The sequence below is a fragment of the Lacerta agilis genome, chromosome 9 (assembly GCF_009819535.1).
Source record: "Lacerta agilis isolate rLacAgi1 chromosome 9, rLacAgi1.pri, whole genome shotgun sequence".
NCBI classification, from domain to species: domain Eukaryota; kingdom Metazoa; phylum Chordata; class Lepidosauria; order Squamata; family Lacertidae; genus Lacerta; species Lacerta agilis.
Window position 1 is genome coordinate 59,816,701 of NC_046320.1, and position 14,629 is coordinate 59,831,329.

At 44.1% G+C, this 14,629-nt stretch overlaps 1 protein-coding gene across 7 annotated transcripts in view; it reads right to left on the reverse strand.

Moving 5' to 3' along the window:
• Window positions 1-1,898: 1,898 nt before the first annotated feature.
• The window catches only part of AFF1 (AF4/FMR2 family member 1), a 136,865-nt gene continuing 124,134 nt past the window's right edge, over window positions 1,899-14,629 (reverse strand). For all 7 annotated transcript variants that reach the window (XM_033160643.1, XM_033160645.1, XM_033160642.1 and 4 more), the window contains 8 exons: window positions 13,920-14,011; window positions 13,067-13,130; window positions 11,230-11,366; window positions 10,733-10,804; window positions 9,682-9,775; window positions 8,409-8,452; window positions 6,865-7,094; window positions 1,899-5,674 (listed from right to left, as the gene is read on the reverse strand). In XM_033160643.1, the coding sequence (XP_033016534.1) occupies window positions 5,553-5,674; window positions 6,865-7,094; window positions 8,409-8,452; window positions 9,682-9,775; window positions 10,733-10,804; window positions 11,230-11,366; window positions 13,067-13,130; window positions 13,920-14,011 (855 nt within the window). In that variant the 3' untranslated portion in view covers window positions 1,899-5,552. The remainder of the gene's footprint in view (window positions 5,675-6,864; window positions 7,095-8,408; window positions 8,453-9,681; window positions 9,776-10,732; window positions 10,805-11,229; window positions 11,367-13,066; window positions 13,131-13,919; window positions 14,012-14,629) is intronic.

A 14,629-nucleotide genomic window follows, 5' to 3' on the forward strand; every position in this document is an offset into this window, starting at 1 on the left:
AAGAAATAAACATGAAAGCTATTTTACCACCAGTGGTTTTATGGGCAAAAAGTGAAAACAGAAGAGCGAGTGTCTCGCTATATTTTACGTAGTTTGTGTTTTGTACACACTTGAGCGTTTATGTAGGAAAACACCTGTTGGAATTTCAGCTTGTATGAGCCGTAGTGCAGGATACTGAAGATCTGCTGGGAGATCCAACTTTGGCTCTTGTCACTATGGAAAGTGAGCCAGGACAGGGCCCTGGTGGTTCCAAGGTTATGTAACTTTGTGGGCAGGGTGAGGAGTCTCATATTGTCCTCTACTTCCTCCTGATCTTCAGACACTGGGCAAAGGTAGCGGTCACCACCCCTTTTGACTCTACATATGGCTTTACCTTTTTTATACTGTTCCTGTGCGTTGTTTCCAGTTCTGTTGTTTGTTTTTATTTTGATATTTCAAGAATTTTAAAGTTGTCTTTTCTTTGACTGTTTCTGCGTCTAAATGGATCCACGAGGCAGCTATGAATGTTTTACAGTATTGTGTTACTGTACCTCCGTGCTTAGTGTTTTAAGGCATAATTCAGAGGGGCTGTCTCTTGCACAAGCCCCTGTGAAATGAATGGGAGCACATCAAAATTCAGTGTTTAGGAGAACTACCCTTTTGAGTTGTACCCATCCTTAGCATAATATGTTTTTCCAAAAGTAGCCTAGCATTTCACAGACATTGGGGTTGTCTGTCAGAATAAGAATATGCTAGTACCTTTCTTAGGACAAGAAATAAAAATGGGTGAGGGGCTAGTGAAAGAAGAATGCTGCTGGGCTAGATTAAGAAGCTCCCAGCTGCGGGTTTTAGTGTATTGTAAGTGTTATGAAGACAAATTACAGCATGATAATCTTAAAACATAATGCGAGTGTTATTACATTCTGAAGGTGGAGGGTAAAATATAATAGTGGTTTTGTTTTGCCAGCCAAAGCCATGCAAGAGTTGAGAGCCAACAAGCTCCATTGGCTTTTAGTTTGCACTCCAGGATTCAGGCTGCCACCGTTATATTGCCAGGAACATAAAAATGCATGATTTATATTCTGCGTTTTAAGAGTGCAGTCTCGCCAGAAAGACCCACGTTCTTAGCTTCCAATAGTATTAAGGAAGGAAACACTGGAAACAACTTCATAAGCAAAGTCAAGAAGTTACTACCCTGCACTATTAAGATCACTAAAAATTACCAGCTTCATTTGTAATTAAGGGATAAAACCCCAGATGACACCTGTGCACCTTCTAATCCACCAAAAGCATCCAGGTCTTTGGGGCTACCTGGTGACATAAGGGGGCCGATTAGAACCTTGTTTTGGCCTTCAACGTGGTGCCATCTGAGAGCTCCCCTTTGTACCTCAGGGCCCTTCAGTGGGCCCACCAAACAGTAGTGGGACTCTGGTGCCACGAAGTAATGTTATTTATGCTGGGCACTCTGCCAAGGAGTATCCCAGTGCAGGTATCAGTTCCATTGGAGCCCCCACTAGGTACTTGAGCCATGGCAGTTGCCCAAGGATACTGGAGGCTAATGCTGGCTTGAAACACAGGCAGGCAGCAAAACAGGAAGTTCAGGTCAGCTTTTGTTTGTAGCTGGGGCAGGGGCTGTATTCAGCTTAGAGGGGTGCAAGATGTGCAGGGCTTTCTTGAAGGATTCTGGTGGCGTCTTTTCTGGACAGCACTGCTGTTACTGGAATTTTCAGAGATCCAGACACTGAAACGATACAGAATTCTTCTCTTTGAAAGTTGAGGTGCTGGCATTCTGTTCAGTGCAGAAGCCTGCTACCCTACCAGTATATCACTGGTGGTGTTTTGTTTTGTTTTGTTTTTGGAGACCAATGCAGGAGCTGTTAATGGCTTAAAAATATTTCCACACCGACACTCAAGAAAAGTGCTGTTTCATTTAATATTTATTTTATTACCCCACATGAATTTAACAAATCAACCTGGAAATATCACCAATATACAGGGCAGAAAATGTTATTTACAAATGGGAGAGACAACACCCTATAATAAATTTTAATGTAGAGTTCTTTTTTATATATAAAGAAACTAAAGGGGGGGCAAGAGATACCGCCCTTTAAAAATAAAATTGTCATCAATCTTTCAGTCCACATCTCCAGTGTCAATGGAACTTTCAAATTATTAAATAATGGTATCTTAGACATATAGAACATTGGCAATTTAAATACATTAATTATAATTCTAAATAAATATCATCTGGGAAAGGAGGCTGCTTTAAGTATACAGCTCCATTGACCTGTGTTTAAAACGGCAAAACAAATTTACTTCTTGCTCCTTAGAAAGGCTGGGCCCCAGGCCCTGGCTGAAATCAATGGCAGTTCCATCAACATCTGGGGTACCAGAGTCTGGAAAGGGGGTGAAATGACATTTTCTCTGATTCTTCAATTCATCTTTAATTTAAAAAAAAAGTCAAGAGGTTATAAGCTTCCTAAGCATGATTCCCCACAGACCAACTGCTTCTTTGCAACTGCATGTAAAATAAAAAGAAATTGCAGAACATGTCACACGTAATTCAGCTTAGCTTCTATGAGCGTTAAGAAGGAAGCTGTGCTCCTGTTTGGTTTTGGAATAGGACATTCCTGGACCAAATCAGATTGGAATCTTTCTGTTCATTGGTTGGTTGAAGGAGGAGGAAAAAGCCTATGTTCTTTGCTGCTCATCTTTGCATCACCCAGCAAACAGTAATATAAAGTCAGCAGCATAAATGGATTGAACAGGAACCAATTATCACTACCCCTTGGATAAAGTGCTCAACAAGCAGGTCAAAAAGTGGGTCCCTTCACAACCGGGGATTCTTAAGCTCAGGGTGTGTTTTAACAGAGCAAAAGCAGCAGCAAGGCAAACAGCGGCTGGCTGAGTCGGATGCCATTTGGCCAGGAGTGGGGAGGAGGGGAGCAGAGAAAGGAAGAGAAAGCCTGTCCTGAGACTACAGCTATCAACCAGTCAGAAGAGAGGGACATGATTTGGAAAAGAGAAACAAAACGAGTTTAGTGTGCATTTGCTTCTTGGCCGGACCCAAGAGCTTACTATGAGAAGACACCTGGGCGCAACCATAATTGCTTTGTGTGTCCTTTTCCAGGAAAGGGCAACCACCTGATATTTGGATTTGCTTTTCCCTTGCCTTGTTTTCCTTTTCCACATCATTTCTGATTGGAACCTGCTCGTGTAAGGAGCTAAGCATGCAACAGAAGCTCTGGAATTTGGTGACCTGAGTCTGCCCAGCAGCCCCAAAGCAGAGGAGGGGCAGGGGGGTGTCAAGAGCCACGGTGGGGCAGGCATGGAACACTGCTAAACCCTTCCTTCCTCCGGCTGCATTGCACCAAGAAAGCAGGGTGCCAGACAAGTTGTGCCCTCCATGGACTATTTTGCTGCACTTCAATGAAGATCCTGGCTGTCTTCCCCAAGTCTAGTTCAACCCTAAGGAACAACATTACATTGGGATGAAAATATGGAACTTGCTCCCCATTGGAGAAAGTGGCTTTTCCCTGAAATCAACTAAGGCTTCAACTTTCCATGAGACCAGCTTCCTCGTGCTGACCTTTTGCAGGGCTGTGTTCCCAGAGGAGCTGCAGGAATACACCCTACTATTGAATCACAGAAGCTATGACATTTTAGCAAACCCTACAAGTACATAACAGGTCCTTCTAAACAGGAATACTGCTTCAATGCTGCAGGGCAGTTTTATATGGGACAAACATGTAAGAATGTCAGACTGACATTTTATTATCAGGAGTCAGCTGTAAAGGAAACTGTGATGCCGCACTCAAGCACAGTTTATTTGGAAGAGATTCCCACTGCTCTGTCATAAAGCCAGGTGGTGACAGGAGCAAATGGGACAGTTAAGGCACAAGTTGGAAGGAGAACAGAAAAATGGGTCTTTAATGAGTTAGACTAAACAGAGAGCAGTAAATAGGCCAGAGGTGCTACAGTCCTGAAGCCCCTCTCTTCAATTGGGAATTTTATAAAGACACACGAGGATATGCTTGCAAATCTAAGACAATTGTCATTTACTGTCCTTGAACATGGCTAGGGATTGAAAGTTGGCCAAAACAATAGGTTACCGTTGAGGAAATGGAGATATTTAAAAGGAAGGGGTTATGCCAAATCTTACGGTCAGGTGTCGTACTCGCCAGTAGAAATGGAAGTTGGGCATCAATAACCAGTGCAAACAAAAACCAAAGCAGCCATTTCGGAGACCATGAAGTGAAATGGTGTGCTATGAAGTTCCTCCTGCTTTAAGGATCCAAAACTGAAAAATAATCTTGCTACAGCCAGTATGAGCCCTCCTGACTGCCCAACTCCTCTTCTCCTGTGTTAGCCAGGGACTCCTCAGATTCCTGCTTGTGCAAAAGAGCCACCATGAACTGTGCTTGCCCTGTAAGACCAAGACCAAACCCCTCTGCTGAAACGTCAAGTGTGTCCACTGTATGGACTACAGGGGAACTGAAAGAACGGTATTTTTAAAGTACTGAAGACAGTGGTTGCAAGCAATTCCAGTTCAATTCATTAGTGCAGTATTGCTCAACTAAATTTGATGGGGAGGGGAAGCCAGCCCACACACCCCACCTTGCCACCCCGTAGGGAGGGGGTAAACACACCTACACTGTGCATCCTCTATTCACAAGAGGCTTCTGACAACGCAGTCCCAGATTTCCTGTTTCCCATACGAGATTGTCAATGCCCCACACGCATGGCCGCAATACCACAAAACCACGAGAGCTGGGACTGGCAGGGAAGAGGCAGGGGCTGGGCAGGCCAGCTACAGAATCTGAATATGTCTGACACGGGCTACAAGCCCACCCATCAAAGGGGGGGGGGAGGGTAGTAGTGCAACAAATAGCTATGGCTGGCAAGTGGAGAGAGGGGGGGAAGGAGGAAGATAGCTTTGCCATTTTGTATTTAAAAGAAGGTGGGCTCGTGCTGCTGGGTCACCCCACTTCCTTTGTGAGTCTCTGTCCATCCCGCCCTCCAGGAACAAGAACACATGCTACAGATTGCATTTTGTGGTTTACATTTTAAAGAAGGGGGGGGGGGAGAAGAGAGGCAAACAAATCTGAAGACTATGCTGGGCCCATGGACGTTGCATCCTTTGAGGTGTTGCAGAAATTTCTTTGGGAGACGGTTTTCCTTCTCATCGGCACTTCTTCATGTGTGTACTTTTTTTTTTTTGTCCTGCTGGTTATTCATGTAACGAAATGTTTATAGACCATTGACACATTGAACCATGACGGGAAAAAGAGAAATGAAAAAAGAGAACATTGCACTTTGTCCTTTGAAAAAAAAAGAAAGAAAGGCATTCTCCACTTTTGAGGCCTCTTCTCATCTTCCAGGTGGCCTATTGGCACCGTAGCAAATATAGTCCTTAAAGTTTTCCAGTGGCGCCAGATCCCCTTCCACCAAGCTCCATCCTTCCTTGTTCCAGGCGCTTATAAATCCCAACAAGCCAGCCAACCAGGCTGCTTTCGGAGGCTTTTCAAAGTGCAAAGAGTCCAAGGCAAGGGTCTCCGGCCTCGAAGCACCAGTTAAGGCGTGCTTGGTTGCAGTCTCAGCCACTGCAAACCCTGGCGGGTGTAGTGTACCAGTTCGATCATACTGCTGTTCAGCGAGAGAGGGCAGGCAGCAGCACTGAGCTCGGAGAAAAACTCTGAGAGGGAAAGAAAGAGAAAAGAAAGGAAATCTGGCGTCACACGTTTGGCTCCTTGCGGTCTGCACAGCTCAGGCATGGAAAGGGTTCGGCAGAAATATAGGAGGCATCGTTCAAGCTGCCTAAATGCTTAGCTGAAAGTACCTCACTCTTAAGACCTGCATGGGCCGAGTTTTCACCATAGGTGTTTACAGCAGCACTATCTGCCTGCTCCAGTTCTGCAGCAGTGCGGGGGGGGGGGGGAGACCAACCACACAGCACATAATACTTGGTATTAGGAGCAAAATTCAGTTTCTCAGGAATCTCATCTTGCATTTGAACCCCAAAACATCTTCCTAGTCCAGATGGAGATTAAGATATGCTTGGATGCTAAAAGAGATTTGGGGGGGGGAGGGTCAGCACCCTGCAGAGCTCCTTGCTTAACAGTATGACTGAGAAACAAAGTAATTATATTAATTATGTGAAACCATGCTAATGTACTTTATCTGATTCATACTGAATCCAGCTTTCCGTGGTTCGTGATTTTGATTTTCTTATTTTTTAAGAACATGGAGAACATACTATTCTGCCTTCTAAGAATATTATCAAGGGGCAAAGAAAGGTGACTATAACCCCCCCCACCTCATAAATCTGGGTGACTTACAAGTTCCCAGTAACAGGAAGTGAATTAGACAATATTGCCGATATTCTGCACCCCAAGGTTGTCGCCAGAGACAAGCAGTGCCTGAACATGTCATTTCAATTTTTGGAGGATTGGAGTTTAAATGTCCATCAGCCATAAGATAACTCTTACCTAATTTGACTTGCATTGGCTCTTTACCAAGAGACCACCTAAAATTAATCTCCTGCTTTGCTTACTTAATGACTGCCACATTTGTCTTTACTTCTGTCCTTTAGGATCCCATGCATTCTGAACAGTGCTAGATGAAACTAACTGCTAGGTATTTTATTTCAAGGGGGCAGGCAGAAACAGTTACTACTGTTCATTTCCCTTTTGGACTGGCAGCAGCTCTTCCAGGGTATCAGGTAGCAGAACCGGGAATGGCCCTCTGCCTTAGGTCCCAGATGCCACTGAGCTTATTTATGCAGCTCTCCAAATAATGTGCAAAATAGACCTCCCGAGGAAAAGCAAAGCCTCAGTGTGCTGCATGGACTATGTCAGTTGAAACACAGGAAAACAAAAGCCTTACTCTTATTCTTCCTGGCCAAAACATCAGCTTGTTCCCAGAAATCGTAGGCATAGAGAATATAAGAAGTGATGCCAACAAAGGAAGAAGTGATGGTTGGGATAAAGTGAGGAACGTTGACCGAGGAGCCAATGCTTCCACTTCCACAGCTGCTGCCGCTGGAACCTGTCTGGGAGCTCACAGAGCCGGCTGGAGAGGGCATCGGGGAAAGAGGGGATGGTGTGCCTATACTCCTGAAGGACAAAACACAAGAATCGCCATATATACCATCAGTGAATTCAGGTGCGGAGTTTCATTATCTTTAGGAGGGGGGAAGCAAACAGAGAACCAGGACTGGAGGGGGAATGGAATGGGCTGTCCCGGGAAAAGCCATGGCCAACTGGAATACTAAACAGAAGCGCTGGGTGATGCAATGGTCCCACTTGCCTTTTCTGAAAAAGACATCTATGGAAAGACGTGCTCTGGCATTCTGTTCTTCTCACACACATGCCCTCCACTGTACACTCAGACCCCAAGGCTGAGTACTTGCTTTGTTCGTTAATATGCAGTTTTCAGCTAAGAACCTGAACAGTTGGGAGCCACCATCATACAATCAGTCATTCATTGCCTTTTGCCTTATTGTGCGTAAAGAGTCAAACACAGCCAGTTCAAATCTTATTTGCCACAGCTTCTGCAAGGAACTCTTGACAGGACACTAAGCAGTGTTCCTATCAGCTGAGGGGAGCAGTGATTCATTGGGTGGCTAATTCCAGTTGGAGAGCGGAAACTCCACTCAATGGCAGTGGCTGTTGTGGCCAGGCATGGAGGAAGCCTCTTGGCCGCCCGAGGCAGCATGCGGAGGCACCCCCTGGGGGGCGGCCTGGGGGCAAGGTGTTCTGTGTGTCGTGACACACTTTGGGCATCTGGCCCAGCGCTGCTGCTCCCACGGCAACCGAGGGAGCCGCAGCTCATGAGGCTGCCCCGTCCATCCATGGAGCAGTACGGATGGGGTGCCGGGCGGCGGGGAGTGGCAGGAGGGGCCGCCGAGTGTCACCCACCCTCCTCTGGAACCTGGGGTGCTCCACCCCTATCGCCCTTCCCTTGCTAAAAATGGCAAGACTAAAACTTCACCTCCTATATCACTGCCAACAATTTAAGTAGATGGGTGGAAGAGAAGGCCTTAAGCAAGTGTGCTTTCCATCTAGTGAACTAAGTGAGATCTAGGCCAAGAGTTGCTCAGCCCAACTCTATCTGTTCCATCACATTAACAGACAGATCAGACTTGAGGGGAAAGGATGGCAGAGCCATCTTTTACACATCTGCTCAGAGGCAATTCCAAGTCTGTTCGGTGAACCTTCCTTCTAAATAAGTGGGCATAGGTTTGGAGCCTAAAAGTATAGTTACAAGCCTCAGGAGAAAAAGCCAACAGAAATCCCCAATTCACCCTCTTGACACTAAACCAGCCTTAAACTTCCCATGTAGGTACAGCATGAAACTTTTATTATTATTTCAAAATCAGGTTTCAACCTTTTTTAACAAGGGAAGGATGATATAGATTTCAGTATTACCTGGCAACACACGGAGAAGGTGCTTGTGTAATTCTAGAAGAACTCTGAAACAAGGAATGGAAATCTACTTAGTTCACATTTGACACCAACTTGCAACCAGTTCCAACATTACATTTTTAACTACACCTTGTAAGATGCCATGTATTCATATTGCTTGATGTCTGTCTCTTCTAAGAGAATTGTCTGAATTGGGTAAGGTAAACAATGGTAATCTGAGGTCTGTCTGAAGTGAGAATGAGTGTTGTGCCTACACACATCCTCATTCACTTGCCACAATGTAAATCTGGGGGGTGGGGTGTGTGTGTTAAAACACAGTTTCCTGTTATGTCCAAACTGGGAAACTTTGGTCTAGCAAACCAGGATCAAATTGCAGCTTGCAATCCTGATTTGTGAACTCTAGTTTTAATGTGCTGGGAAACTGTGGTTCAACAAATCAGAAGTCTTGCAGCAAGTCTTGCAAGAGAAGGGAGGCTAGAACGGGAGGGAAAGTAATGCGGGCACAATCCTTCTGGGTCTGATAAACCTTTTGCTTATTGGACTAGCAGTGTTACTTCTGAACTTAGAACCAAGAGTCTGTTCTGACAGTATGAGACTCTTGAGAGTCCCACGGACTGCAAGAAGATCAAACCTATCCATTCTCAAGGAAATCAGCCCTGAGTGCTCACTGGAAGGACAGATCCTGAAGTTGAGGCTCCAGTACTTTGGCCACCTCACGAGAAGAGAAGACTCCCTGGAAAAGACCCTGATGTTGGGGAAGATGGAGGGCACAAGGAGAAGGGGACGACAGAGGATGAGATGGTTGGACAGTGTTCTCGAAGCGACTGGCATGAGTTTGGCCAAAATGTGGGAGGCAGTGAAAGATAGGCGTGCCTGGCGTGCCCTGGTCCATGGGGTCACGAAGAGTCGGACACGACTGAACGACTGAACAACAACAAATCCTCATGTTAGCACACTACCTTGTGAGCGATTTACAAGATCCCTATTATCCTTTTGTAATAAAAGAGAAAAAGGAACAACACGGGGGTGGAGGGACACACCATGTCAAGGAAAAGGGAGCTATGATCTTGCATGAGGTTGCCGCTTCAATGTTATGCTGCTCACGCAAATAAAGCAGAGTATTCAGCGCAAACTGCCCACAAACTATTGTTGGATCTGACCCAAAGACTGATGTCACAAAGCTTATGTGTTTATTTTTAAATCAAGTTCTGATGCTGCGTTAGAACCAACCCCAAGTCGCTTGCAAAATACGACGCACAACGTTTTCATTCTCTACCTTGAAGTGTTCAATAAGGGTCCGGGAATACTTTATTGCTGTGTCCTTCTTGTAGCGAAACATCGCCATGTACAGAATGGCTTGGCAGCGCATGCTGTGAAAACACAACCAACATTGAGCATATGAAGCTGCCTTATCAGACCTTTGGTCCATCTAGCTCATTACTGTCTGCTCTGATTGGCAGCGTCTCCCCAAGACAGAAAGAGATCTCTCCCACCCTCTGCTGACTGAGTCTTTTAACCAGATATGCTGGGGGCTGAACCCAAGAACTGCAAAGTATGGGATCTGCAACTGTCCTGAAGCTGAATAGAACTCAAGACTTGGGGCATGCAAAGCCTATGTTCAACCACTGTGCTATAACCTCTCCACATGAAAATAAAATATAAAACAATAATAATTTTATTACTTATACCCCGCCCCTTAGGCTGGGTTTCCCCAGCCACTCTAAAATAGTGAGGGTGTTTTTGTGGTAACCCAGTGAAGCCAGGGCTGGGGAGAAATTTTTTTTTGGGGGGGGGGGAGAATGGTTTTATATTCCACTTTTCCTAATGGGTGTCACATACAGTTTCTTGACAATCTTTAAAATAATTCTGTATCACTCTAGCTACATTGTTTGTTTGTTTTAATTACTTTGCTGTTTTAAGAAACCATGTAAAACACAGAAGAAGAAAAAAATGGTATCCTAACTTCCTTTTAATGGTATTGTACACTGGGTAAACATAAGGTTTTTTTCCCTACATTATCAGTTTATCATAGAACTGCAGAGTTGGGACCCCAAGGGTCATCTAGTCCAGCCCCCTGCAATGCAGGAATCTCAACAAAACCATCCATGACAGATGGCCATAATGAAGGAGAGTCCACAACCTCCTAAGGGAGTCTGTTCCACTGTCAAATGGCTATCACTGTCAGAAAGTTCTTTCTAAGATTTAGTCAGAAATCTCCTTTCACGTATCTTGAATCCATCGGAATTAATGTACCTATCTTTTTTTTAAAACGCTCCCCCCACCTTATTTCTCAAACTAGAACGCTTGAAAACAGAAGATCCACTCACCAAAAAACAATGAAGATTTTTTCATGCGTGTTTGTTGAAGAGTCCGCAAAGTATTTTAATGTCATTATGAATCTGTGATAAAGCAAGCAAATAAATAAATAAATAAAATGGCTGTTTTTAATAATGAAAACATACATCCCGACTTGCTTACTGAATCCAGATAGTCCTGCTGACATTGAGGAAACAGTGCCGATTTAGAAAACTGATTATTTGACCCAGGGTGGAATGGGGGAAGGCTTCTAAATTACATGGGCTTACTTATTTTTTTCTCATTTAGATAGCCCACCTGCTATCTTCAAAGTAAAAGTATATAGCTGTCGATTTCTCCATTTCATAATGGCACCAATGGCTCAGGTCCTTCGCCAATGCAAAGCAAAAAGGGCAAGAGGGTGGGGGGAAGGCCCCTAGTGTATCTATGCTCAGGGAGAGTAGAAATTGGGAGTATGAGCATAAGGGGACGTGCTTATTACTAGGCAAGGAAGGGGTGTCCCACTTACTTGATGAGGTCTATGGTCTCTGCGAACATGCTGTAGGCTGGCTTTGGTGAGAGAGGATCAGATTCCATGGCAATGCCACACTCAATCAAGGATAGGGCAGCATCCAAGTACTTGAAGGCCTTGCCAATGTCATCTGTCTGTTGGGAGAGAAGACAAATGATGGTCAACTAACAAGGGCTCAATGCTCTGTGCAATCATTTGGACTGACAGCAAGAATTGCACATGGGAACCTCTAGCCTCACAATGCCAGCCAATTTCCATTTGAAGGCATTTCCCTTGCTCCCCCTTTTAACGCCCACATACACACTTAACATGCTTAGCTATGGTTTGTTTACTGCAAACAAGCAACAATCTGAAGTCCTCCTTCAGTGATTTTTTTCCCCCAAGCTTAATTTTATTGGGAGGCTGGGGTGATTTTCCTGGAGACTGCAGCTAGGGAGACAAGAGTTTACCTTTCCTCCCTCCAACTTCAGTCTCCAGGAAGATCACGCACTGCTAACAATTAGGCTTGATAAAAATATTTCTGTTGGAGCCAATGGGAGGCTTTTTCCCCAGGCCAAATTTAAGAGGGGGCAGGGGGATGAGACCCTGCAGTCTCCAGGGATGGCTTCTCTGGGTGCATGTGACCCACGGGCAATGCATTTGTAATCCATGCCCAAAACACATGGAACAAGTGAGCAGAAGTGGGTCCCAAGAATGGAACGGAACGGAAGTGTGCAAAAGTTTAACAAGACCATTTCAAGGAACGCACATATATTTTGAAGCACCAAATCTATTCACTTCTTGCTGTTAAGCATGATTATTACATCATCCACTGGAACCAATGCACTCAGAAACTGGTGTATCTGAGAGGGAAGAACTCATTACTGCTGCTTAAGGTAAATGGCGTTATGCAACCAGACTAGCTTTCTCTAATCAGTAAAAAGCTTTTTAGCTTTTTCAAAGCAGGAGGGAAGGGAAGGACCAGGGGCTATTAGAAAGCGAATAATCTACTTTCATAACTGAATAAGGAAGTCAATGTATGCGCACACTGGTGCTGGCAAATGTCAACTACTTGACAGCATGCTGCTACGCCCTTTCGGAACATCCCAAATAGATGGCTGGGGTTGATGGGACTTGTAGTCCAAAAGCAAATGCTGTGTACCAAGTCGGGGAAGGCTGTGCTATGTGACTTGAGTAGCTATGTGACTTGAGTAGCATACGTGTCTTAAGTGACTATTCCCTATATTCTGTCCCACTCCAAGCAACAACCAGAAACCAAACCCAGAATTGAACTTTGTAGCCTTCAGAATGAGGTAGCAGAATGGGCTTTACACCACCAGAATATGGGGGGTACACCACTTTTGAACATTCCCCCGTATTTTAAAAAGCAATGGACTGAATGGTATAAACAGCTCGTGTCTAAAAAGACTGTTGGAGAAGCAGAGTTGAAGTGGGGGTGGGGAATGACCGGGGGGGGTGGATGTCCCAAGCCAAGCTCTCTCGGTGTTAATGCCTTGCCAAGACCACAGAGGCCGAAGGGAAGTAGCCTCGCCTGCCACGAAAGAGCATCACAGAGCACCAGGCCTGAGTAACACAAGCTGTTAGTTCCAGTTACAGGTAGGTAGCCATGTTGGTCTGCCATAGTCAAAACAAAATAAAAACTAAAAAAAATTCTTTCCAGTAGCTGTTAAGTGTCGCGAACCATAACACTGATGCCTGGATTAAGCAAATGCAGGAAATGAGTTCCACCTACAGAATTTCTACACTTTAATTAAGCAGAAGGGAGTTTAGTTATCCCACTGCTCAGAACTTTGGACAAACTTTCTTGCATCCAGCACTAAGTCAGAGCACTTACCATTGTGTCGGCTTTGTGCCTCAACCTTTTGGCCTCGTTTAAGTGAAATTCCACTGGATGTTGTCTGAAGTGAGACATAAAACAGAATGGGATTTTTCAGTTTTTTTAAAAAAGTAAACGAAATACTAGTTTTGAAAAATGTACATGCTGTTGCTCTGCATAGGTTGAATTCGTCAAACCTCCTAAACATGCATTAATGAACTGAGCTCTTTTACACCAAAGAGCTAATTGCCTAACACTTGTCAAGACATAGAGATAGAGATAGAGAGAGAGATCTTTATGTGTGATGTCTCCACGCTTCTCCAACTTAAAGGCTCCCTGCATTCAATAAACTAGCATGAGGGAGAGAACAATGCTAAACGTCTCTCCCCAGTATGCTAATTTTATATGTGCAATGATTAAAAAAATAAAAAATAAAATAAAATAAAATAAAAAATGCAAGCCATGCTCCTGAATTTTAAGGAGATACACTCACTACAGAGTTCTAACACCATAATATGCCATAGTTCTAGTCATGCTTCCTTGCTTGAAATATAAGAGACAAAGGATGCACAACATCCTCTTGGTTCTAATTCTGACTGTTACTATCATATATATTGTTTGAAAATTTAAGACTACATCAGAAGCTGTAAAAATAAATCGAGGGGTCCATGTGTACAAGCCATATGAGGGGAAAGTTTGAATGGAGAAGCAACATGGCATCTATCTGGACTTTGGTGGGGTAGGGGAGACTTTAAAAAAACAAGATTTTTTTTCCCTCAGAGAACATCAAGCTAGGTTGTTGACACAAGAAAGGTAAAACGAGAACTCAAAAGAGAACTTAACCAGAAAGGAACAGAAACTGCATTCTTACTTGTGCGGCTTGCCCTGAGGTTTTGTTGGCTTGGAGGTACCATTTGGCAAAGAAGGCACTGGGAAAGGATTTGGAACATCATCTGCAGATCTCTGAGAAGTCAAAGAGGAAAGGCATCAGATAAGTTATGTACTCAGGAAAAAAATAGCCACATCAGAACTGTTCCTTTCCAAGATGAACATGCATTTATTTGTTCCAGGACATCTCTTTTCACTTCATTTTTTAACAGAGCACGATGAGGAAACTTGGCTTCTGACTAGAAATATTCCAGCAGGCTGAATGTTTTCTAGAAGGTGGAAAAGAGCAAGTCATGGACTCCCCACCCCCTTTGATTCAAAAGCCCCAAGTGAGCATGAATTTGCATCTAGTGTTAGGAAGTAATACGGCTGCTGCTCATCCACATGATGGGTGAACGGCCTGCTGAATTTTTTTCCAGCTGGATGCAGGTGACAGCAGTTCTTAAGGTTATCTCAGAGAGGTCTGAAAATCTAAAGCAGCGAAACATTTAACTTAACATTTGCAAACAACAAACAAACTCAAATAACCAACTGATCAGTTGGGAGCAGGGTTTAAGGGTTTATTTTCTTCACTACTCTTCCTTGCCTTAAGTGTATTTGGCATGCATATTAGAAAAGAACTATGAAGAAATATTGTTTTTAAAAGCGAAAGAAAAGAACGATGGCCTCATTTTCAACACTATTTGAAGCCAA